Below are 22,811 nucleotides of genomic sequence, written 5' to 3'. Positions count from 1 at the left end.
AGCCTCAAAGTTGCTCATGCCAAGCCACTGGCCAGGTGGCCTGGACATGAGGAGGGAGCAGGGCCTTGTCAGATGCTCATCTGATGCTCCTGGAAGTTGGTTTGCAGAATCAGACCCCAAAGTTCTCACTTTCTAGAGTCCCTTTTTATAGGAATTTCTTCGTATGCCAGTCTATGGGAATTGCTTCATCATGCTGTTGCTGAATCAATCAGCAGATGGCACATTCCTGATGGCTCTGTGCTGCCAGATGTTATCTTGTTCTTTGGTTCTCCCATCCTTGAGGCTGTTGGGTGGATTCCAGTCTGCCCTCTGGGGGTCCTCTGGTTATTTCCACTTGACGCCTTCTTCAGCCGATGGACACTGGATTCTTAGGCTGGCACCTCCCTGATCGTTCAGTTATTATCCACACCAAGCATCCATCCACATACATCCTCTATCTCTATTTTAATCACAATTGTTAACAAAGCGAGATGAATACAACAAAAGGGAGGGAAGTCTCTGGGTGCTGTTTCTGTTGTTACAGAGTATTGCTTTGAGTCTCTCTCTGTGTGAGTAGCTACAAAGAATTGGTTTGAGAACAGACTCTGTCTTAGAATGTACTAACACAATTAGCAGCTTGCAAGTTTCACACAGAGAGGGAGAGAAACAGTACCAAAACCCAAGAGATCTCTTAACTAGTAAAAAGAAAAGGAGTACCTTAGAGACTAACCAATTTATTTGAGCATGAGCTTTCGTGAGCTACAGCTCACTTCATCGGATGAAGTGCATCATGCATCATGCATCCGATGAAGTGAGCTGTAGCTCACGAAAGCTCATGCTCAAATAAATTGGTTAGTCTCTAAGGTGCCACAAGTCCTCCTTTTCTTTTTGCGAATACAGACTAACACGGCTGTTACTCTGAAACCTCTTAACTAGTAATACCCTGGAATTTAAACTATGGGGAATCAAACTCATTTGTGATTTTAATACAGAACTTCTTTAATATGATCCAACAAATGTTATCAGGTTTGAGGTGAGTTACAGTATGGGGAACCCTCTGCTAGTTGTCATTGAGGGGTTCCTGGGGTCACAGAAGCCCGAGGATCAAGCAATCCCAGTCAGTTTGTCTCCTGCACGACTGGAGAATCCAGCATCAAGAGACAGAGCAGATGCTATGCTGCTGCATAGGCCTCAGGCGTTTCTTGGTACCAGGGGCCCTGGAACTAGGGGTGCAGTAGCACCCCCAGCTTGAAGAGGTTTTCCTGATATCCTGGGCTTACAGGTTTGTTTAATACCCTTCAGCACCCCCACTATACAAATTGTTCCAATGCCACTGCCTGGTAAGGAGAGATTTCCCTGCTGCTGCTGTTGTACCATTGAAGGGGTCAGCCTTAATAGCCCAGGCACCAGTACCAGGGTCGATAACCCTTGACTAGGGTTCTGGGCAGTGTCTCTTCACAGGGGATGCTTTGCCTTGTGCTCCTGCTTGTTTCCTGATGGACAATACAAGGGACTTTTACCTCCTAGAGTGGCTTGGCTCCTTTGAGGAATGTGGTCTGTGTTTCTTTCTCTGCACTGGACAAGGGGCTCAGGGCTGACTCTCCACAATGTCTGGAGGGTCACTCCTAACTGAGCTAGAGGTACTCCCTACCTGCCCGCAGCAGGAAGGTGTGACACTGGCAGACCAGGTGCCAGCTCAGGCCAAAGCCCCAGGACACCTCACTTGTGTATTAATATAGGTCAAAGTGATTGTTAAATGTATAAGATTGCAGTTGAAACGTCATGAAAACAAACGGGACGTTACTTGCATTGGTTTTACTTATCTGCATCCGGTTATAAGGTAGTAGCAAACATTTACGTTGTGTATACGCCTGGAACTAAACAACCCAGCAAACAGGAAGACGCCTCGGTGGCGTAGGCGGTGACTCCGTGGGTGCCGCGGGGCTGCAGCATCCATGAGGAAAAATTAGCAGGTGCTCCACCCCCACCAGCAGCCAAGTTTCCCCCGCCTGAAAACCTTCGGACTGGGGTGGGGGAACCACTGACCCACAGAAAATACCAATCGCGGTCCACACAGCCCCGCGCCTCCTCTGCCCCCGCGCTTTTCCTCCCGCCCCCTTGCCAGGCCTCACCGTGGCTCTTCCCTTTGCGGCGGCCGAGAAGCGCCAATTGGCTGATGTTTCCGGCTCTCATTTGCATGCCGCGGGTGATAGGCTGGCGGGGCGGCCCCGCCCGGGGCAGGTCGGGAAGGCGGCGGGCATTTTGAATGGTCGCGCGGCGGCGGGCGACTCTCCATCTCCCTTCAGCAGCGCGCCATGGCGGGGCCCGGCCCGGCGGGGCTCTACGAGAGGTGAGGCCGGGGTTGCCGGCAGGCTGGGCTGGCGTCAGCGCCGCGGGCTGCCCGGGCCGGGGCCCTGCGTCTGCCCTGAGGCGCTGGGAGCGGCCCGTTTCCCTCGCTCCGCCTCAGTCTGGCGTGTGAGCAGGGACAGGGCTGGGGCCCGGCTGGGTTCGCCGCTGATCGGCCGCTGTGCGCGGGAGAGCCGACAGCCCCGCCGGTCCGCGGTGGGGCTCACGGAGCTCTACTGCCATCTCCTGTCGTACGGAGGGGAAACTGAGGCACGGAGCGGCTACTTGCCGGAGGCCACCCAGCCGCGGAACCTGGCATGGTCCTGGGCCAGTGCTCCTTCCGCTGGGAGGCGGGGCTGGTCTGTGATTGCTCACAGAAATCCCACCCCTGCTCTATGTCCCAAACCCTGACTGCTTTGTGGCCGGCTGGTGTGGCACCTTCTCCCCGCCCCTTCCCTCCAACACTTCCTCCTTCCCGTCCTGAGCCATGAGCTGGCCCTGCAGAAACCAGTGACATGTCTGAAGTTGCTTCTTGCTGCCTCCTTGTTTTGTGCTGCTGTGCACACGTCTGTCACAGACTATTACTGGAGGGCCTCACGCTACCTGGTTATGTAGCCTAAACTGCACACTGGGCTGGGCCCCTCACTCCCTCTCCCCACCCCCAGCTGGGACTCCTGCACCTGCTTCAGCCAGGCTTCCCCAGCCATTTGTTACCTTCATTCCCTGCACCCCAGCTCATATAACAAGTAGGGCTCCCCGTCCCCCTGCAGCAGGGTAGGGCTCCACTAATCCCAGCACACAAGGAAGGGGCAACTTCAAAGGTGACAGCCCCACCCTTAAACCCCCAACTTCCTCTGCTACACCACATATTCCCCAACCTCTCCTGTCTTCTCCCCTCCTACTTCCCCAGTCCTTCACCTGAGCCCCCCAACTCCTCTTCCCTCCTCTCCCACCCATTCCCATTTATCTACCTGCCATAATACTCCCATTGCTTACTACAGACCCAAACCCCTCTTCCCACATACTCGTGCATCCCTAATCACCGTCCCCTCCCAGTGACCATTTGGGAGTATTCTGCTGTACTTAGATTACATTTCCACAAAATAGAAATCGCCCTTTGATGGAGGCAGACTAGAGCAGTATGCCTGCTTTTTTTCACTTCAGATATTACTCTGGGTTGGATTTGAAGAACAGTGTGTGGGGTGGTGCACAGATTTGATAACTACAACATATCCTCACAGACAACCAGGTCCTGTGATATGGAAATGTTCACTAATTCTGTAGGTGTGTAAATGGGCATGGGAGCTGTAGTGTGCAAGAGTGGAGGCGCAAACTTTTTCAAATAACGTTTTGTTTGACCACCACCTCCCCAGGCTGTTGGGTGCCATGTGCTCTGTTGGGGTACCCTCAAGTGTTTTTGACCCTGGTGTGGTGATCTGAGCCCTGGTTTTGATCTCTATCTGTGGGCAAAAAAAGTTGACAGACTGTGTCAACTTTAAGAAAAGCTGTTTTGGTTTTGGTTTTTCCTTAGCGATCTCTGGGTCAAATGCCCCCAAATTTGGATAATTGATTGTATCCTGTGCCCCCCAAGAGGAACACTAAATTTCAAGGCAATCCGATTAACTGTGTGGAGTTTAGAGCACTTAAACAGTCAAGCTTTTAAACAGAAAGCTGGTCTTCACCTTAACTATGGCAGAGTAGCTGTTCTGCTATAATGAAGTTCTTGGGCAGTTAATATATTCAAATTGCTATACAAACATCAGACTTAATTATGTTAAAACAAATGGACTTATGCATGTTTGTGTTAATTGTTTGACTCCTGCAAACACTGCTCCTTTGTTTTGTGTTCTACAGGTATGTGACTCAGGCAAAAGAAGAGGCCAGGAATGGAAATCTGGAAGAGTCTCTTAAACTCTTCAACCTTGCAAATGAAATTCATCCCAGTGAAAAGCTGAGAAGCAGAATCAAAAGGCTTGAGGAAACACTTGCAGAGCTGGCACTTGCCACAGAGGAAGAGGAGGGATTCGTGGATGTATGTAACAGTGGTCTAATGATCTATGGAGAGATGCACAACAAACTCTTTGAGCATCAGAGAGAAGGCGTGGCCTTCCTATACAGTCTCTACCGTGATGGAAGGCAAGGAGGTATATTGGCAGATGACATGGGTTTGGGAAAGACTATCCAGATCATTGCACTCCTTTCTGGGATGTTTGATGCTGAACTCATACAGTTTGTACTGCTAGTCATGCCAACCACCCTTGTTAGCAACTGGATGAGAGAGTTTACTAAGTGGACTCCAGGACTGAGGGTGAAAGACTTTCATGGCACCAGCAAGACTGAGCGTAACAGAAAACTAGAGAGAATCCAAAGAAAGAATGGCATAGTGATCACAACATATCAAATGCTGATCAATAACTGGCAACAGCTTTCTAGCCTTAGTGGACGAGAATTTGTCTGGGACTATATTATTCTTGATGAAGCCCATAAAATTAAGTCCCCATCTGCTAAAACCACTAAATCTGTATATGCTATTCCTGCAAAAAATCGCATCCTCCTCACAGGGACACCAGTCCAAAATAATCTGCGTGAGATGTGGTCCTTGTTTGACTTTGCATGTCAGGGGTCCCTCCTAGGAACAGCGAAGACCTTTAAAATGGAATATGAGAATCCTATTACAAGGGCAAGGGAGAAAGATGCGACTCCAGGAGAGAAAGCACTTGGACTTAAGATCTCTGAAAATCTAATGACCATTATAAAGCCATACTTTCTCCGAAGAACTAAAGAAGACATACAAAAGAAGTACAATTCTGACAAAGTTAAAACCCATCTTCCTGAAGATCAGAGTAAGAACATTGCTCCTGTAATGCCCTCTCTTACCAGGAAAAATGACTTCATTGTGTGGGTGTATTTAGCACCAGTTCAAGAAGAAATATACAGGAACTTTCTCTCTTTGGATCATGTGAAGGAGGTGTTAATGACAACACGGTCGCCTTTGGCTGAGCTGAATGTCTTAAAGAAACTATGTGATCACCCCAGGTTGTTGTCAGCACGAGCATGTAGCCAGCTTGGCTTGGAAGGAGGTGGTTACCCTGAGCAGGATGATGAGAATGAAGGGGGTGCATTTTCAGGAACTAACAAAATTGATCATCTCTCTGATGAGATTCTGATTCAAGAGTCTGGAAAATTGATGTTCCTCATGGGACTTCTAGAAAGGCTGCAAGAGGAGGGGCATAGAACTTTGGTATTTTCTCAATCAAGAAAAATGCTGGATATCTTGGAGCGCATTTTAACTCACAGACATTTTAGGACCATGCGTATTGATGGAACAGTGACACACTTAGTGGAACGAGAAAGGAGGATTGGTGTGTTTCAGAGTAATAAGGATTACTCTGTCTTCTTGCTTACTACACAAGTAGGTGGTGTTGGCATAACCTTAACGGCAGCTAGCAGAGTGGTGATCTTTGATCCCAGCTGGAATCCAGCTACTGATGCCCAAGCTGTGGACAGAGCTTATAGGATTGGACAAAAAGAAAACGTAGTAATTTATAGGCTGATTACCTGTGGTACAGTAGAAGAAAAAATATATAGGCGACAAGTCTTCAAGGATTCATTAATAAGACAAACTACTGGTGACAAAAAGAACCCATTTAGGTATTTCACTAAACAGGAATTAAGGGAGCTCTTTACGTTGGGAGACACTCGAACCTCTGCAACGCAGATTCAGCTGCAGTCCTTGCATGCCACCCAAAGAAAGACTGACTTGGAGCTGGATGAACATATTGCTTATCTGCACTCGCTGGAAATGTTTGGCATTTCAGATCATGACTTAATGTATACACGAGAAATAGCTCAAGAAGAACAGGCTGAAAATGAAGACGCTCATCGGTATATTCAACAAAGGGTACAGAAGGCCCAAGAGCTGGTCCAGTTAGAATCTCAGCTCAAAGACCAATTGATGGGGAGAATCAAAAGTGATACTGAGGGAGCATGGCTGAGACCAACAGTATCATCTTCACAACCAAAAAATAAATCACCAGAGTTTAACACAAATCACTTTATTTCACCACCTGTATTAGTTGAACCTGCAAATGATGAAGCTGTTGATCTTACAGAGGATGAAGATGTTGCTAATGTCAGTGCTAGAATGACAAGTTTGCTTATTGTGGATTCAGAGGAAGAGAAGTCTGCACAGGATGTGTCTAATATGGATGTTAATGAATTGCATACTAGCAGTAAGGTATTGAAACAATCCAATATACATGAACCTGAACAAAAACTTGATCCAAATTTTATACCTTCTTCCCTTGGAGTTTACTCATTTGTTAACAAAGAGAGTCATAGTCCTGAATCAAGAAGACACTCTCATCGCTCACAAAGCATAAACGATGTCCAAATTACCTCTTTGCTGTTTTCACAGACTTCGTTTAATGGATCTGTCTTTGCCGATGATGCTAAAAGATACAGAAATGCGGAAATGTCACTTCAAACTCATGATCCTTGTGACCCAGAAGATGATGGGAATGAAAATCCTGAGCTAGCTTCTCCAGGAGCATCCAAAAGTCTATTGAATGTCATGTCAGAATTCCCTAGTGGACTCCAGAAGTCTCATGTGAGTGAAGCCAGTTTGGAGGCTACATCTGTCGCATCTTCTCAGTATCAGGCTGACTTCAATCTTGTTTTGGAAGACTCTGAAGATGGACAGCAAGACGTCTCAAAAAGGGAAAAATTACTGGAGTACACAGAAAACACAGGCTTTCATCTCCAAGTAGGAAACCATGGTAGTTCTGCAATGAATTCTTGGGTAAGAGAAGATGATGACAACTTTGGGAATTCCTGTAACGTAGCCATGGATAACCTAAATGACTCTATACCAGTGAGTGAAGCCTTGATGGAAAGTGGTGATGACATGCCTATTGGCAAAAAGAAGCGGGCGAGAAGAATTGTTTCTGATAGTGAAGATGAAGATAATTCAGTCATGATTTTGGATGAAAATCCGCCTGAAAAAATGTCCTCTCCCTTAAACAGCCCTCTATGTCCATCTCTGATGGGGATTAGTTCATCTACTCCTAAATGTGATAAATCTATAGTAAACCCCATTTTTTCCCCAAGAGGAAACAAGTCTACAGCTTCTAGAAGATCTCTTATTATTGCAGTGTTGGACGAGGTTGAGGATATTGAAGAAACCATAGGAGCTCTCAGCCAAACAGAGGATAGTGATGAGGTACAAGAAGAACTTGTGGTAGAAGAAGCTGAAGAGCATAGTGTGGAGCCTGAGGAAGAACCTATTGGAGAAACACTTGATACAGAAGGAACAACCAGTTATTTAGATGATACAGAATCTGTCATATCTGAGGCAGATGATATTGAGGAAGAGCCTCAAGAGGAATCGACTGGTGATCCTGAGCTGCTATCTGGTGAGCAAATGGACTGCTTTTCAAAGGAGAGTGCAGGCCAGAAAGATAATCCGACTATTGTAGATTCTCTTCATGCACCAGATAATTATGATGCCCTGATAGAGTGTGGGAAGAAACTGAAAGACAATGGAAAACTACAAGATGCATTGAACTGTTTCCTGCAAGCTCTTGACATAAAAAATGGAGATCCTGAAGTTATGCTTATAACTTTAAATTTGTATAAACAACTATCGCAGAGGTGAGGACTTGGTTACAAGTCAATTCCCAAAAGAACAATCGCAAACCCAATCTCACTTTTTCTGAGGGGAAGGACCCAAAAAAACCACCTTTTATCTAAGCTACCGAATTGACTTGGATAATGGACAAGATTTGACTTTTTTAAAAGGCTGGCACTGACAGAAGCTACAGTGAGGTGAGACTAAAACTACAAAAGAGACTTGGGAGGTAAACATACTCAATTTTTTTAAAGAGGATAGAGCAAATTTTACAATTGCATCTCTGAGCAAGGTATTGTTTCAAGAGCAGTTTGTAACTTCCACTTGGGTGCTGGAGAGAAGGGTATTTATTTTGCATGCAGTTCACAAAGGCAAAAAGTCACTAATTGTATGTTTAGAAAAATGTTTAAAGTTTAAAAAAAGAGAAACAATTACTTTCTATACTCCATGTCTGTCTTACTTGCAGTATACTAACTTGCCTCTGTGTTTTATACTTTTCCCTTCAAGTTTGGTCAATACATTTTGTCCCTCCGTAGACCAAGTGAAGAGGGAGGCTTGATTACTAAAGCATGGAAAACTGTTAGGCTTCACAGTTGCAGCCTATGTCGGTCATTGAGGCATCTGATTTAATGCTGGGAAACTACTGTTACTGCTGAGCCCCTGAACTGGGCTAGTACAAGGGTTCTATGGTACCCATTGCTACTCACTTGTGTCCCTGATGTTATGCCTCATTAACTATGTTAGGAGTGCTGTGTATCTGCCCCAAACTTCCCATGGGGGGATTACTGAACTTTTCATCTTGGCACAGACACCTGCAGAACAGTCAGGAGTAGCTTCAATCCATCCAGCTACTGCTGTGGATTTAAGTTGCCTTTCCTGGGAAGATAGGAGAGAGCAAAGCACTGCCACATTGGGAGCATCTGGTGGTGGGCGCAGGCTGGTACACTGTCTTGGTAGATGCTGCCTTGTCCTATGGCTACCCCTCTAGCTGTTGCGGAGGGGGGATGTGGGACAAGAGCTCTTTTCCTAAATCCTTGTAGCCAAAATACACGTTTGTTGTAATTGAGCTACATCCCTTTCCAGGGTTAGGCTCATGCTCTGACATGAACTTAAATGTGGGACTAGGCAACAATCTGCATGTCCCCTCCCACAAGAGGCTCAAATGAGGACAAGCCTCCTGGCTGCTGTGCCCCCTTGCAGTCTGTTTGGAAGATCAGATGTGCCTTCTCTCCATACCACATTAAGGGGGGCATCTGTCTGAGCGTAGTTACTAAAGAGTCATTCACTTGTTTATGGAATAAAAACAAGGAGTCCTTGTGGCATCTTAGAGACTAACACATTTATAGGGGCATGGGCCATAGCCCAGTTTTCAGCCTTTGCTTAGACAGACCAGCCCAACATCCAAGCAGGAGTTAACTTAAATTTCACTTGTGTGGACTGCATTTGTAGTTGTCTTGTGCTGTGAGACAATAGGTCTGTGACTTTTGCCAGAGATAGTGAGTAGCCATGCATCTTGATGATCAGTCTCTGAAAACTAGGCACAAAGATGTCCTAAGTTTGGTTGCCAGTTTCATAGATTCCAAGGCCAGCAGGGACCATTACGATCTGCTCTGATCTCCTGTATAACACAAGCCATAGACGTTCCCCAAACCAATTCCTAGAGCAGATCTTCTAGAAAAACATCCAATGTTGATTTAAATATTGTCAGTGATGGCGAATCCATGACCCTTGGTAAATTGTTCCAAATGGCTTAAAATTACACCTTATTTCCAGTCTGACCTAGTTTCTGACTCTGGAGTATTGACAAGGAAATTTAGCTGGGTTCTGGATGTCCTCGTTTCCTAAGAGAAGTGCTGTACAGCAGTGGCTCTCAACCTTTCCAGACTACTGTACACCTTTCAGGAGTCTGATTTGTCTTGCATACCTCAAGTTTCACCTCACTTAAAAACTACTTGCTTACAAAATCAGACCTAAAAAGACAGAAGTGTCACAGCACGGTGTTACTTAAAAATTGCTTACTTCCTCATTTCCACCATATAATTATAAAACAAAGTAAGTGGAATATAGATATTGGACTTACATTTCAGTGTATAGTATGTAGAGCAGTATAAACAAGTCATTGTCTATATGAAATTTCTTTGTACTGATTTTGCTAGTGCTTCTTATGTAGCCTGTTATAAAACTAGGCCAATATCTATATGAATTGATGTACCCCCTGGAAGAACTGTGTACCGCTAGGGCAGGGGTCAGTAACCTATGGCACACTTGCCAAAGACAGCACATGAGCTGATTTTTTAATGGCACGCTGCTGCCTGCTTTGTCCCCGGTGCTGGCCCCGCTCAGCCTGCTGCCAAACTCAGGCCAGCAGTGTGCTGAGGGGGGCCGGTGGCCAGGACCCCGGCAGGCAGCAGCGTGCCATTAAAAATTCTGCCCGCTCCGGCCCACTCTTCTCCCCCACCCCCACCCCACGACCCCATGGGGACAGGGTGAAGAAGCTTGGTTCTGCGGGCTACTGCTGCAGGGCAGGCAAGGTCCCCTCTCCCCTGCCTCTTCCCCTAGTATGCTGGGTTCTTGCCCCTCCTTCTCTCCCTCCCTGCCCTTGGTCAGCTGATGGCCCTTGCCAGGGAGGGGGAAAGAGGGAGGGGGAGAAGCGGAGCCAAGCACTCCCTGCTTCAGGGAGGAGGCAGAGAAAAGGTAGGGACGGGGCTTTGGGGAAGGGGGGGTGGAATCAGGGCATATCCCCTCCAGCCCCCTGCTGTGAGCCGCTCTGGGCAGGGGGCTGGGATCACCCCCATGCCCCTAGCCCATGCCCCCTGCACCTCCCACGACCCCAGCCCTGACTCCAGCACCCCACACACATAGCCAGCCCCCCCACGCCCTGACTCCTGCACCCCCTCACATGCCCCCAGCTCTCTGCCCTGACTCCTGCACCCTCCACACTCCATGCCCTGACTCTTGCACCCCCCCACATTCCAACCCCCACCCTGAGCACCAAACGAGCTCTTGCACCAACTGGGAGCTGCCCAGGTAAGCACTCCACACCCAAACCTCCTGCCCCAACCCTGAGCCTCCTCCCTCATTCTAGGTCTTGGCCAGGTCCTACATCCCAACCCCCAGCCCTATGCTCAGTGCACTCCCATCCTCTGCTCAGTGCAGAGAGAGAGGAAGAGAATGGGCTAGAACCAGGGAGAAGGTAGATACCCACTCTATGTAGGCAGGGCTGGGATCCCAGACCGGCGGCGGGCTGAGTGGCAGTGGGCTGAGCTGCTCAGCCCACTGCTGGTCTGGGGTCCCGGCTGCTGGCCCCCCTCAGCCTGCTGTCAGTCTGGGGTTCTGGCTGCCAGCCCCTTGCCAGCGGGGGTGCCGGCCACAGGCTCCACTCAGTCTGCTGCCAGCCTGGGTGAACGGAACCCCAGGCCAGCAGCAGGCTGAACGGGCCGGCGGCATAAGATCAGCATTCTAATTTAATTTTAAATCATAGAATCATAGAATATCAGGGTTGGAAGGGACCTCAGGAGGTCATCTAGTCCAACCCCCTGCTCAAAGCAGGACCAATCCCCAATTGTTGCCCCAGATCCCTAAATGGCCCCCTCAAGGATTGAACTCACAACCCTGGGTTTAGCAGGCCAATGCTGTAAATGAAGCTTCCTAAACATTTTGAAAACCTTGTTTACTTTACATATGACAATAGTTTAGTTCTATAATATATAGACTTATAGAGGACTTCGAAAAAATGTTAAAATGTATTACTGGCACGCGAAACCTTAAATTAAAGTGAATAAATGAAGACTTGGCACATCACTTCTGAAAGGTTACCGACCCCTGCTCTAGGGGTATGTGTACCCCTCGTAGAGAACCACTGCTGTACAACCCTGCTTCCTGCATGTCTGTGGTAAGTATAACAATCCTGGTTCTTAGAGGTGCACAAATAGCTTGTCCTAACTACACAAGTCAGTGGTAGAGCCAGCTAGCTGCACACTTAGTATCATAGTACCTGTGTGCTTATCTAACCCATCTCCCATATTAAATAATGTGGCCCAAATTCTGCCCTGGAACATGTGGACAATTCCTGCACCTTCAGTGGAAATTACAGGTGTGGGTTGGAGATCAAAATCTGGCATGTGGTTGGGGGGGCAGGTGCTAGCTACTTCTCACTCATCTATGCCCTTCTGGCTTGAGATGGCTGTCTATTCCATGCAATCCAAAATTACTACTACTGTGCCATCTAAGCACCAAGCAGAGCCACTGTGCCATGACAGCAATGAATTGCACTGCTCCACTCTGGTACTTTCCTACCACTCAAGGCCGTCTCTGCCCAACTGTACTTGGTTTCTTTCCTTTTGCACAAGGAAGGAGTGAAGAAGGGACATCCAGGGCAATGCAGAGATGCCAGTGTGAGGAAAATCATGTCCCACATTGCAAAGGGTCACTCTCCCTTATTGTGTTATGGAGAAGGTTCATTGTGGCAGTGGAACACAAGAGTCAGAACCACCATGTGTCAGAAGTACAGTAACCAAACTTCTCTGCCCCCAATTGCCAAATCCTCCCATGGGCATCTGATGTGCTTCCATCACACCCCTACTCCAGTTGCGAAAACTGTCATCTCTACCCACCCTCTGTCCTTCCCATTCTTCAGTGGCTTTGCTCTAGTCACTGATAATGCATCGCTGTCTTGTCACCATTCCTTCAGCAGAAGGTGTTCCCCAGGTCCATTGCAGAACAGTTAGCTGTAGATCAGAGGTGAGCATACTATAGCCTGCAGGCCACATTGGGCCCACAGGACCATCCTGCCTGGCCCTTGAGCTCCCGGCTGGGGAGGCTAGCCCCTGGACCCTCCCCCGCTGTCCCCTTTCCCCCCCCAGCCACACAGGCAGCGCTCTGGGTGGCAGGGCTGCATGCTCCTGCAGGGCAGTGCAGCAGCGTGTCTGGCTCTGGGCAGTGCAGCTGCCAGACATGCTGCTCTGAGCGGCATTGTAAAGGGGCTGGAGCCAGGGGGCAGACAGGGAGCAGTTGGATAGGTGTGGGAGTCCTGGGGGGCCTGTCAGAGGGCAGTTGGATGGGGTGGAGGTTCTGGGGGGCCGTCAGGAGACAGGGAACAGGGGGCAGTTAGAAAGGCATGGGAGTCCCAGGGGGCAGAGGTGTGTATAGGGATTGGGACAGTCAGGGAGCAGGGGGTGGAGTCCTGGGAGAGGGCGGTCAAGGGACAAGGAGCAGGGGGGGTTGGATGGGTGGGGGGTTCTGAGGGGGGCAGTCAGGGAGTGGGAAGTGGGAGGGGTCAGATAGTGAGCAGAGCCAGGCTGTTTGGGGAGGCACAGCCTTCCCTACCCGACCCTCTGTACAGTTTTGCAACCCCACTGTGGCCCTCTGGCCAAAAAGTTTGCCCACCCCTGCTGTAGATGGTTCTTCAACAGCTGAAAAATCTCTTGGAGTACCTTTCAATCAACAGCTACTATCTGCCCTATTAGAACTAGTTCAAAGGCCAAACTAGATGCAAAGGGGTCCTGTCACTGCAGAGGCTACTCACAACTGAGCTGGCCTGCTTTGCAGTGTTTCAGCACCATGTTCAGTTAAGCTTGGTTAACTAGAGTTGTATGGTTTTTATGTTAATTTGTGTTCTGAACCACTTGTCTCACTGAGAATGACCTTAGTGAGAAGCATTGTGGCCATACTACTTCATAATGTTACTGATGTGAATAGCAAGGACTCTTAGGCATGTACACAACTAGGCCTCCTAGCTTGAGTAACTGAGTGAAATATTTTGTAAACCAAGCAGTGGTGAGGTGGGGCCTTGAGATGACTTCCCATCTGGAATAGGTCATACTTAATGCAAAAGGTGCTGACTCATTCTATTCTTAAGAACAGTGCTGGTGGTGGAATCTTTGAGGGTTGAATTCAGGGGAGGCCAGATTTCAATTCCCCCTGAGAAACCCAGGTTAGGGAAAACAGACTGCCTGGGTCTAACATTTTGCTACATGTAACCTTTGGAAAGGCAGTCTTCCCTCCTTTCACAGCTCCTGCACCTAAGCTCTTGCCTCCAATAATGCACAAAGCCTGTCTGAAAGTATGGCCAAAGTGACAACTTTAAATATGCTTCTATTCCCAGCACCAACATCTACACGGCTGGCTTCTCATTTGCATGTTGCTAAAGCAACAGCCAACACACTAACAAAGTACTCTATACATCAGATTCAAGAGATAGGAAACAGATTACAAATATGGGTTTGTAAGAGGGTTGCACATTTAATTGCTCCTGGAGGCTGAGCTCTAAGTTCAATGCAGGTCTGGGGAGTGTGCACTCTGGAGGGTCTGAGGGGGATTGGTGGGAGTTTGGAGAAAGGGTATACAGCTCTACCTACATAAGTAATTAAGTGTGTGATGCTCTAGTCACAAGAGTCTAGTGACTGCGGCTTGTGATGTATGTGGGCAACAGCAGAGGGTGCCAGAGAGCTTCCTCTGCCTGCAGTACCAAATGGACACTCTGGGGCCTTGACTTGAAATCAGGCTTTTCTGGTTTTTACCCAGATCAATAGGATTTTGCCTATTAATGCTTGGAACATCCCCTGACATTTTGGAATTGATCAGATGTGGTTTTCAAAAGTTATCACCTTACAGACAAATGCCATTAAACTGAATGTAGGGCCTCACTCTGGCTGGCTAATTAGTGATCATAGCAACACTGGCTCGCAGACACTTCACCCAAAGGATGTTTAACACAAGTCTCTTAAGCTGATTTATACTTGGGTATTTATGGCACCTGTTAGTGCAAACCATTTACAAAACTAGTCCAGATTCCTGAGTCCTACATATCCCCAACCCTAACAACTCCCACAACAAATCTGCTGGGAAGTTCCTATTCACTGTATAGAATTGTAAGTGTCAGCTTCACTCTTTTTTATATTTTATTTTCTCCCTTCAACCATAATTATGTGGTATCCAAACTTCGTTTTGACAGGAGGGTCTGTGTACACTGGCTTGTCCATACTGCTGACTGCCAAGGCAAATGCTGCTTCCTGGAAAGGTCCCACCATAGAACCTCTGGTCATCCAGCCCAAGTCTCCCTGAAAGAGTCAACAAAAATGGTCAGGTCTGAGTATCCCATTTCAAAACATGCCCAGAGCTGCATTGTGAGACAGAGTGCGTAACATTTCTATAAAGCAGAGAGAAAAATCCAACAAACAGGGTTTTTAAGAACAAATAACCTTCTTCCATTCAGTGCTTGGACCCTTAAACTTTGCAGCTGTCTACTACTGCACAGATGTGTGTGGAATGAGAGTATCATCAGATACTACGGCAATGTGTTCAGAATAAAAACCTATAGAAAATAGAGCATAAGAATGGCTAAACTGAGTCAGACCAATGGTCCATCTAGCCCAGCATTCTGTCTTCCAACAGTGGCCAATGTCAGATGCTTCAAGGAAATTAACAGAACAGGGCAATTATCAACGATCCATTCTCTGTCATCCAGTCCCAGCATCAAAGTCTTAGGGACACCCTCAAAATGGGTGCATCCTTGGCCATCTTGGCTAATAGCCACTAATGGACCTATGCTCCATGAACTTATCTAGCTCTTTTCTAAAATTTAGTTATGGCCTTCACAACATCCCCTGGCAACAAGTAGCACAGGTTGACTGTGCAGTGTGTCAAGAAGTAATTCCTTTTGTTTTAAACCCGCTATCTGCTAATTTCATAGGGTGACCCAGCTTCTTAGGTGAAGGGGCATTTAACACTTCCTTACTCACTTTCTCCAAACCATTTATGATTGTATAGACCTTTATCATATTCTCCCCTTAGTTGTCTCTTTACTCCTGGAGGAATACTGTGCCAAAGTATTAAAAATTCTGCACCAAAAAATTTAAAATTCTGCACACAATATTTTAAAGTTCTACAAAATTCTGCACATTTTATTTGTCAAAATAATGCAATAAAATCATGCCAGTTTCAATTATTTTGGTAATTTATTTAAACTACAATACAATGGATGGAGAATGGGAGTGCAGAGCACTGGAAGAAATCCCCAAACCCCCTTTGTCAAATAATAATGTAGCTAGGTTTGACCCTTTATTTCTAGTTATTAGTCAACAAATATATGCAGCCATATGGTCAGTGTTACATCATAGGCAACTGAAGAGCAAGTGAGGGCTGGGGACTCAAATTCACAATTTATATTGGTTACTGACCATTTCCAAGAAGGTAAGTACCAAACAGGCAATGGAGCACATTTTGATAGGAATTTTTTTTTCAATCCAAAAAATTTAGACCAGTTCTAGTCACTAAAGCACCTTAAGAATTTATAAGGCCATACTGTCCTTTACACCACTCTGGCAATGTAAAGGAGCCTTAAAACTTTTACACCTGTTTTATACTCCTGGGGGAATTCACAAAGACAATGGGAACAATTCACTAAGCAGGCAAGCTGCTACATTCTGCTCTGCCTCATGCCTACCTCCTCAGAAACACCCTAGAGCCCTGCCTCTCCACACCGAACGTGCCGCAATAGCAAGCAAGAGGGACAGAGTGTCTCTCTCCCTCTTACATGCATGACTGCTCAGCCTCCAGACCCCATCCCAGTGGTGATTTACGTTTCTACCAGCTGCTCCAGGCGCCCGAACCAATCTGCCTGCGCTGCCAGGGAAGGGCACATGACCGCTCTTGTGGATTTCCCTTTGTTTCTCCATCAGAAGTCATTTTTCTGTGGGGAAGCAAAGAAATCCCAATAATTGATGAGGAGGTGTCAGTACCTAGAGAGGAAAAATGGCTTTTGTAGGTGAGCCAGCCACTCCCAGTCCCTATTCAAGCCCAAATTGATGGTGATAAGTTTGCAAACGATCCGTCACTCTCACAGGCCTTGGGAGGCAGACCAATCCTCACTTACAGACAGCCCCCCAACCTGAAGCAAATACTCACCAGCAACTACACACCACACCACAGAAACACTAACCTAGGAACCAATCCCTACGTTGCCTTCTCTATCCCCATATCTACTCTAGTGACACCATCATAGGACCCAGCCACGCCATCAGAAGCTCATTCACCTGCACATCTACTAATGTGATATATGCCATCATGTGCCAGCAATGCCCCTCTGCCATGTACATTGGCCAAACCAGACAGTCTCTATGTAAAAGAATAAATGGACACAAATCAGATCTCAGGAATGGTAACATACAAAAGCCAGTAGAAGAACACTTCAGTCTCCCTGGACACTCAACAACAGATTTAAAAATAGCCATTCTTCAACAAAAAAAACTTCAAAAACAGACTTCAAAGAGAAACTGCTGAGCTACAATTCATTTACAAACTTAACACCATCAATTTGGGCTTGAATAGGGACTGGAAGTGGCTGGCTCACTACAAAAGCAATTTTCCCTCTCTTGGTACTGACACCTCCTCATCAATTATTGGGAGTGGACAACATCCACCCAGACTAAATTGGCCTTCAGCATTGGTTCTCCACTTGTAAGGTAACTCCCTTCTCTTCATATGCCAATATATATTTATGCTTGTATTTGTAATTTCCACTCCATGCATCTGAAGAAGTGGGTTTTTTCACCCACGAAAGCTTATGCCCAAATAAATCTGTTAGTCTTTAAGGTGCCACCGGATGACTCCTCCTTTCTGTGTATTGTTAGACATACTTGCTGACAAGCATTTTGAAATAAATTACTAAAATAACTGAAACTGGCGTGATTACATTGTGTTATTTTGACAAATAAAATATGCAGAATTTTAAAATATTGTGAGCAGAATTTTAAATTTTTTGGTGATGAATTCCCCTAGGAGTAAAAAGCTAGAGCTAGTGTTCTGTCAAGGGGGTCTGGCTATGGATTGAGTTTACTGAGAGGATCAGACTAATGTGGAGTTGAAGTACTTTGAGTGCATACTGTAACACCCTCCTCTGTGACAGAGCATTTCCCTGCAAAACCAGATTGATGGGGCAGGTGGAGAAATACGGCCCACCCAAAGACTCTTATTTCAAGGAAAGAGGAAGAGCAGGAGATCCAAGAAGTCCATAAGAGACTTCCCAATGCAACATCATTTATCCGCTAAGTGCTATGACACCACTTATAAGTACTATGGAACTTGGTAGATTTCCCAGAGTCCCAGTCTCCTGCTAACGACTAGATTGGGATGGCCAAATTTACTGACTCTCCGAGCCACATACGATAGTCTTCCGAAGTTCGAGAGCTGGGCGTGCCTGCCGGTGCTTCAGCCCCAGCAGGTTCCTTCTGCAAGGATGAAGCCCCAAGACCCCCCTGCCCCCTAGCAGGGCAAAAGCTCCTAGCCCCACCACTCTGCCACAGGCAGAAGCCCTGAGCTCCCGCTGCCCCAGTCTGGTAGGCAGAGAATGGGGGGACTGAGGGTGGGTGCGGGGCTTCACGAGCCACACTTTAACTGTAAAAAAGCCACATGTGGCTCACGGGCCTCCGTATAGCCACCTCTACACTAGCCAATGGTGCCTCCCTGACATCAGGTAGTCCACCTAAGAGCTGTCAGCACAAGCCTGACAATCAGTGAAACGTACCCCTTGTCTGGCTTTATCTTCACTGTACTGTGAGGCTACTTCACTGAAGCGCACTCCAGACTTCAGTTTCTCCATGGCCTCCATGATTCTGCTGTGCTTTTCACACAGGATGTGTCTAACCTAGAATGCAAAAGCAGAGAGAAGTTACATTTTGGAGGCTCAGCTCAGCTCCCTACAAAACAGTCATTTTACTGCAGTTAACTGATTAGGCTCCTGTCAGTGCCACTGTGCCCTGACTGCTGCAGCTCACAGCGTGTTTCTCAGTAGAGTTGAGTCCATTGGAGGGCTTCTCACCTCCAGCCCAGGACATTCAGTTCAATTGCTGTCCCAAACAGCAGCCAGGGCAGAGCCAGGCAGTCCTCTGCCCAGCCTGTCTCCTGCTGCTGCGAGTGGCACACCAGCTTGGCAGCAGCCCAGTCCCAAGCACTGCACCCAGGCCCACTGCCCTGTCACGCAGGCAGACTGCACTTAGCAGCTGCCTCTGAGAGGCATCTTCACCCCCCTGGATCTTACTGGGCAGTCGAGGGTTGCCGCCATGTGGGCCTGCACGAACCCCTGAACCCCGGAGCCAGGCCGAGCCCGAGCCCCAGCCCCTGCCTGGGCGCCCACAGCCTGTGCCTCGTGCCGCCTAGGCACACCACGTGCTTGGCGGAAGGCGGCAGCTGGGGAGATGGGCCTATAGCCCCGCTACCCCTCCGCGCCCCACTCACCTTCACAGAGCTGCCGCCGCCCTTCGGGGCCGGGGCCGGGGCCGGGGCCTGCCTCTCCCCACTGCTCGCGCCGCCAGCGGCTCCTCCTTGGGAACAAACCAGACCGTCATTAGCCGGGCGCGGCTCCTGGGGTGGCACCAGGGTCTGCCACAGACCCGGGCCCGCCTGGCGAGGACACGGGCTGCCCTGGGCTGAGGGAACGGGCGATGGTCTTCCCAGCAGGGTGACTCCCCATCCCCCTCTATCCCTCCCCCGACCAGGACGCGACAGCCCGCCGCCCCTCCCCGCGCCTCGGGGCGCTACAGCCCCCCGCCTCACCCTTCCCTCTTTTCCCGCCGCTTTTCCCTTTGGGGGGCATCTCCGCAGCCAGGAGCCGCGCGCGCGACGCCGCTGGGAGCGCGAGGGCCCCGCTCAGGCCCCAGCCGGCGGCCGAGCGCGGCGCGCCCCGAGCCCGGGCTGTCCGCGCTAAGTGCCTGGCGGCGGCGGCGAGGCGCCTCTTCTCGGGGAACGGCTGCGAGCCTGGGTCGCGGCACAGACCCCGGCGCGGGGAGCGCCCGAGACCCCCGCTCGCTCCTACAGCGCCCCGGCCCCGGCCCGCGCCCTGCCCCTCCCCCGCCCGCCGAGGGCGACCAGGCCTCCCGGCCCGACTGTTAGTTCTTTGTCCCTCGGTCGGGAGCCCACTTGTCCCGGCACTGCGGCCGTGGCCGCTCCAGGCGCCTTTTTTGTTTGTTTTGTTCCTCCTGTCCCGATATTTTGTCCCTTTCATCTGGTCACCCTACCCCGCCATGGGACTGGCCCTCGGCTAACGCCCTTCCCCCGCTGCCTCTCCCCCCACGGGACTGGACCCCGGCCAGCGCCCTTCCCCCGCTGCCTCTCCCCCCACGGGACTGGACCCCGGCCAGCGCCCTTCCCCCGCTGCCTCTCCCCCCACGGGACTGGACCCCGGCCAGCGCCCTTCCCCCGCTGCCTCTCCCCCCACGGGACTGGACCCCGGCCAGCGCCCTTTCCCCGCTGCCTCTCCCCCCACGGGACTGGACCCCGGCCAGCGCCCTTCCCCCGCTGCCTTCCCCCCCCCCACGGGACTGGACCCCGGCCAGCGCCCTTCCCCCGCTGCCTCTCCCCCCACGGGACTGGACCCCGGCCAGCGCCCTTCCCCTCTCTGCCTCTCCCCCCACGGGACTGGACCCCGGCCAGCGCCCTTCCCCTCTCTGCCTCTCCCCCCACGGGACTGGACCCCGGCCAGCGCCCTTCCCCCGCTGCCTCTCCCCCCACGGGACTGGACCCCGGCCAGCGCCCTTCCCCCGCTGCCTCTCCCCCCACGGGACTGGACCCCGGCCAGCGCCCTTTCCCCGCTGCCTCTCCCCCCACGGGACTGGACCCCGGCCAGCGCCCTTCCCCCGCTGCCTTCCCCCCCCCCACGGGACTGGACCCCGGCCAGCGCCCTTCCCCCGCTGCCTCTCCCCCCACGGGACTGGACCCCGGCCAGCGCCCTTTCCCCGCTGCCTCTCCCCCCACGGGACTGGACCCCGGCCAGCGCCCTTCCCCTCTCTGCCTCTCCCCCCATGGGACTGGACCCAGCTCCCGTTCCCCCTCCCCCATGGGACTGGACCCCGGCCAGCGCCCTTCCCCCGCTGCCTCTCCCCCCACGGGACTGGACCCCGGCCAGCGCCCTTCCCCCGCTGCCTTCCCCCCCCCCCACGGGACTGGACCCCGGCCAGCGCCCTTCCCCCGCTGCCTCTCCCCCCACGGGACTGGACCCCGGCCAGCGCCCTTCCCCCGCTGCCTCTCCCCCCACGGGACTGGACCCCGGCCAGCGCCCTTCCCCTCTCTGCCTCTCCCCCCATGGGACTGGACCCAGCTCCCGTTCCCCCTCCCCCATGGGACTGGACCCCGGCCAGCGCCCTTCCCCCGCTGCCTCTCCCCCCCCGGGACTGGACCCCGGCCAGCGCCCTTCCCCCGCTGCCTTCCCCCCCCCACCCACGGGACTGGACCCCGGCCAGCGCCCTTCCCCCGCTGCCTCTCCCCCCACGGGACTGGACCCCGGCCAGCGCCCTTCCCCCGCTGCCTTCCCCCCCCCCCCACGGGACTGGACCCCGGCCAGCGCCCTTCCCCCGCTGCCTCTCCCCCCACGGGACTGGACCCCGGCCAGCGCCCTTCCCCTCTCTGCCTCTCCCCCCACGGGACTGGACCCAGCCCCCGTTCCCCCTCCCCCATGGGACTGGACCTCGGCTGACACCGTTTCCCCCTCTGCCCCCCCATGGGACTGGACCCAGCCCCCGTTCCCCCCCCCCCACGGGACTGGACCCCGGCCAGCTCCCTTCCCCTCTCTGCCTCTCCCCCCATGGGTCTGGACCCAGCCCCCGTTCCCCCCCCACATAGGACTGGACCCCGGCCAGCGCCCTTCCCCTCTCTGCCTCTCCCCCCATGGGACTGGACCCAGCTCCCGTTCCCCCTCCCCCATGGGACTGGACCCTGGCCAGCGCCCTTCCCCTCTCTGCCCCCCCATGGGACTGGACCCAGCTCCCGTTCCCCCCCATGGGACTGGCCCTCGGCTAACGCCCTTCCCCCGCTGTCTCCCCCCCCACGGGACTGGACCCCGGCCAGCGCCCTTTCCCCGCTGCCTCTCCCCCGCCCCACGGGACTGGACCCCGGCCAGCGCCCTTTCCCCGCTGCCTCTCCCCCCCCCCACGGGACTGGACCCCGGCCAGCGCCCTTTCCCCGCTGCCTCCCCCCCCCCACGGGACTGGACCCCGGCCAGCGCCCTTTCCCCGCTGCCTCTCCCCCCACGGGACTGGACCCCGGCCAGCGCCCTTTCCCCGCTGCCTTCCCCCCCCCCCCACGGGACTGGACCCCGGCCAGCGCCCTTTCCCCGCTGCCTCTCCCCCCACGGGACTGGACCCAGCCCCCGTTCCCCCTCCCCCATGGGACTGGACCTCGGCTGACACCGTTTCCCCCTCTGCCCCCCCATGGGACTGGACCCAGCCCCCGTTCCCCCCCCCCACGGGACTGGACCCCGGCCAGCTCCCTTCCCCTCTCTGCCTCTCCCCCCATGGGTCTGGACCCAGCCCCCGTTCCCCCCCCACATAGGACTGGACCCCGGCCAGCGCCCTTCCCCTCTCTGCCTCTCCCCCCATGGGACTGGACCCAGCTCCCGTTCCCCCTCCCCCATGGGACTGGACCCTGGCCAGCGCCCTTCCCCTCTCTGCCCCCCCATGGGACTGGACCCAGCTCCCGTTCCCCCCCATGGGACTGGACCTTGGCCAGCGCCCTTCCCCTCTCTGCCCCACTGCCCATGGGACTGGACCTTGGCCAGCGCCCTTCCCCTCTCTGCCCCACAATGGGCTGCCGCATCCCCTGGATTGAAGTGGTTTCCATCATATGCAGGGTTTACAGTTTGGTTCAATGGCTCTCGGCACCCCCACTGTACAGATTGTCTAGGCAGGTGGGGCAGGATGATGAGACAATGAGAAGAAAACGTTTCCTGATCTCTTCTATGGTGTCGTATCCTGAGTATGCGCCTTGCCAGTCGTCTAATGCCTGAGTGCCTAAACTCTCATTAGGAGGCTGTAAAGTACTTAACACACATCTAGGTGTTATAGAAATAAAAACAATAAGCAGGACTAGC

General features: G+C 51.6%; 2 protein-coding genes across 4 annotated transcripts; one reads left to right on the top strand and one right to left on the bottom strand.

The window, feature by feature from the left end:
* Nucleotides 1–2,210: 2,210 nt before the first annotated feature.
* ERCC6L (ERCC excision repair 6 like, spindle assembly checkpoint helicase) lies at nucleotides 2,211–8,374 on the top strand. The gene is made up of 2 exons (XM_073360624.1): nucleotides 2,211–2,329; nucleotides 4,180–8,374. The coding sequence occupies exons 1-2, from the start codon at nucleotides 2,295–2,297 to the stop codon at nucleotides 7,979–7,981; spliced, it is 3,837 nt and encodes a 1,278-aa protein (XP_073216725.1). The 5' UTR covers nucleotides 2,211–2,294; the 3' UTR covers nucleotides 7,982–8,374.
* A 6,307-nt stretch (nucleotides 8,375–14,681) lies between these two features.
* PIN4 (peptidylprolyl cis/trans isomerase, NIMA-interacting 4) lies at nucleotides 14,682–19,958 on the bottom strand. Of its 3 annotated transcripts, none has more exons than XM_078854223.1 (4): nucleotides 19,868–19,958; nucleotides 19,187–19,269; nucleotides 18,477–18,596; nucleotides 14,682–15,012 (listed from the first exon to the last, which is right to left on the bottom strand). In XM_078854223.1, exons 1-4 carry the CDS (start codon nucleotides 19,950–19,952, stop codon nucleotides 14,854–14,856), a joined length of 447 nt encoding a protein of 148 aa, XP_078710349.1. In that variant the 5' UTR covers nucleotides 19,953–19,958; the 3' UTR covers nucleotides 14,682–14,853. The 3 variants fall into 3 exon arrangements, with proteins under 3 accessions (XP_078710349.1, XP_073216724.2, XP_078710350.1); XM_073360623.2 differs by lacking the exon at nucleotides 19,868–19,958 and adding an exon at nucleotides 19,505–19,788 and having other exon boundaries at nucleotides 19,187–19,272; XM_078854224.1 differs by lacking the exon at nucleotides 19,868–19,958 and adding an exon at nucleotides 19,505–19,634.
* Between the last annotated feature and the right edge of the window lie 2,853 nt (nucleotides 19,959–22,811).

Source organism: Lepidochelys kempii, chromosome 9 (assembly GCF_965140285.1).
Source record: "Lepidochelys kempii isolate rLepKem1 chromosome 9, rLepKem1.hap1, whole genome shotgun sequence".
NCBI classification, from domain to species: Eukaryota; Metazoa; Chordata; order Testudines; family Cheloniidae; genus Lepidochelys; species Lepidochelys kempii.
This window is presented reverse-complemented; position numbering and strand designations above follow the sequence as displayed.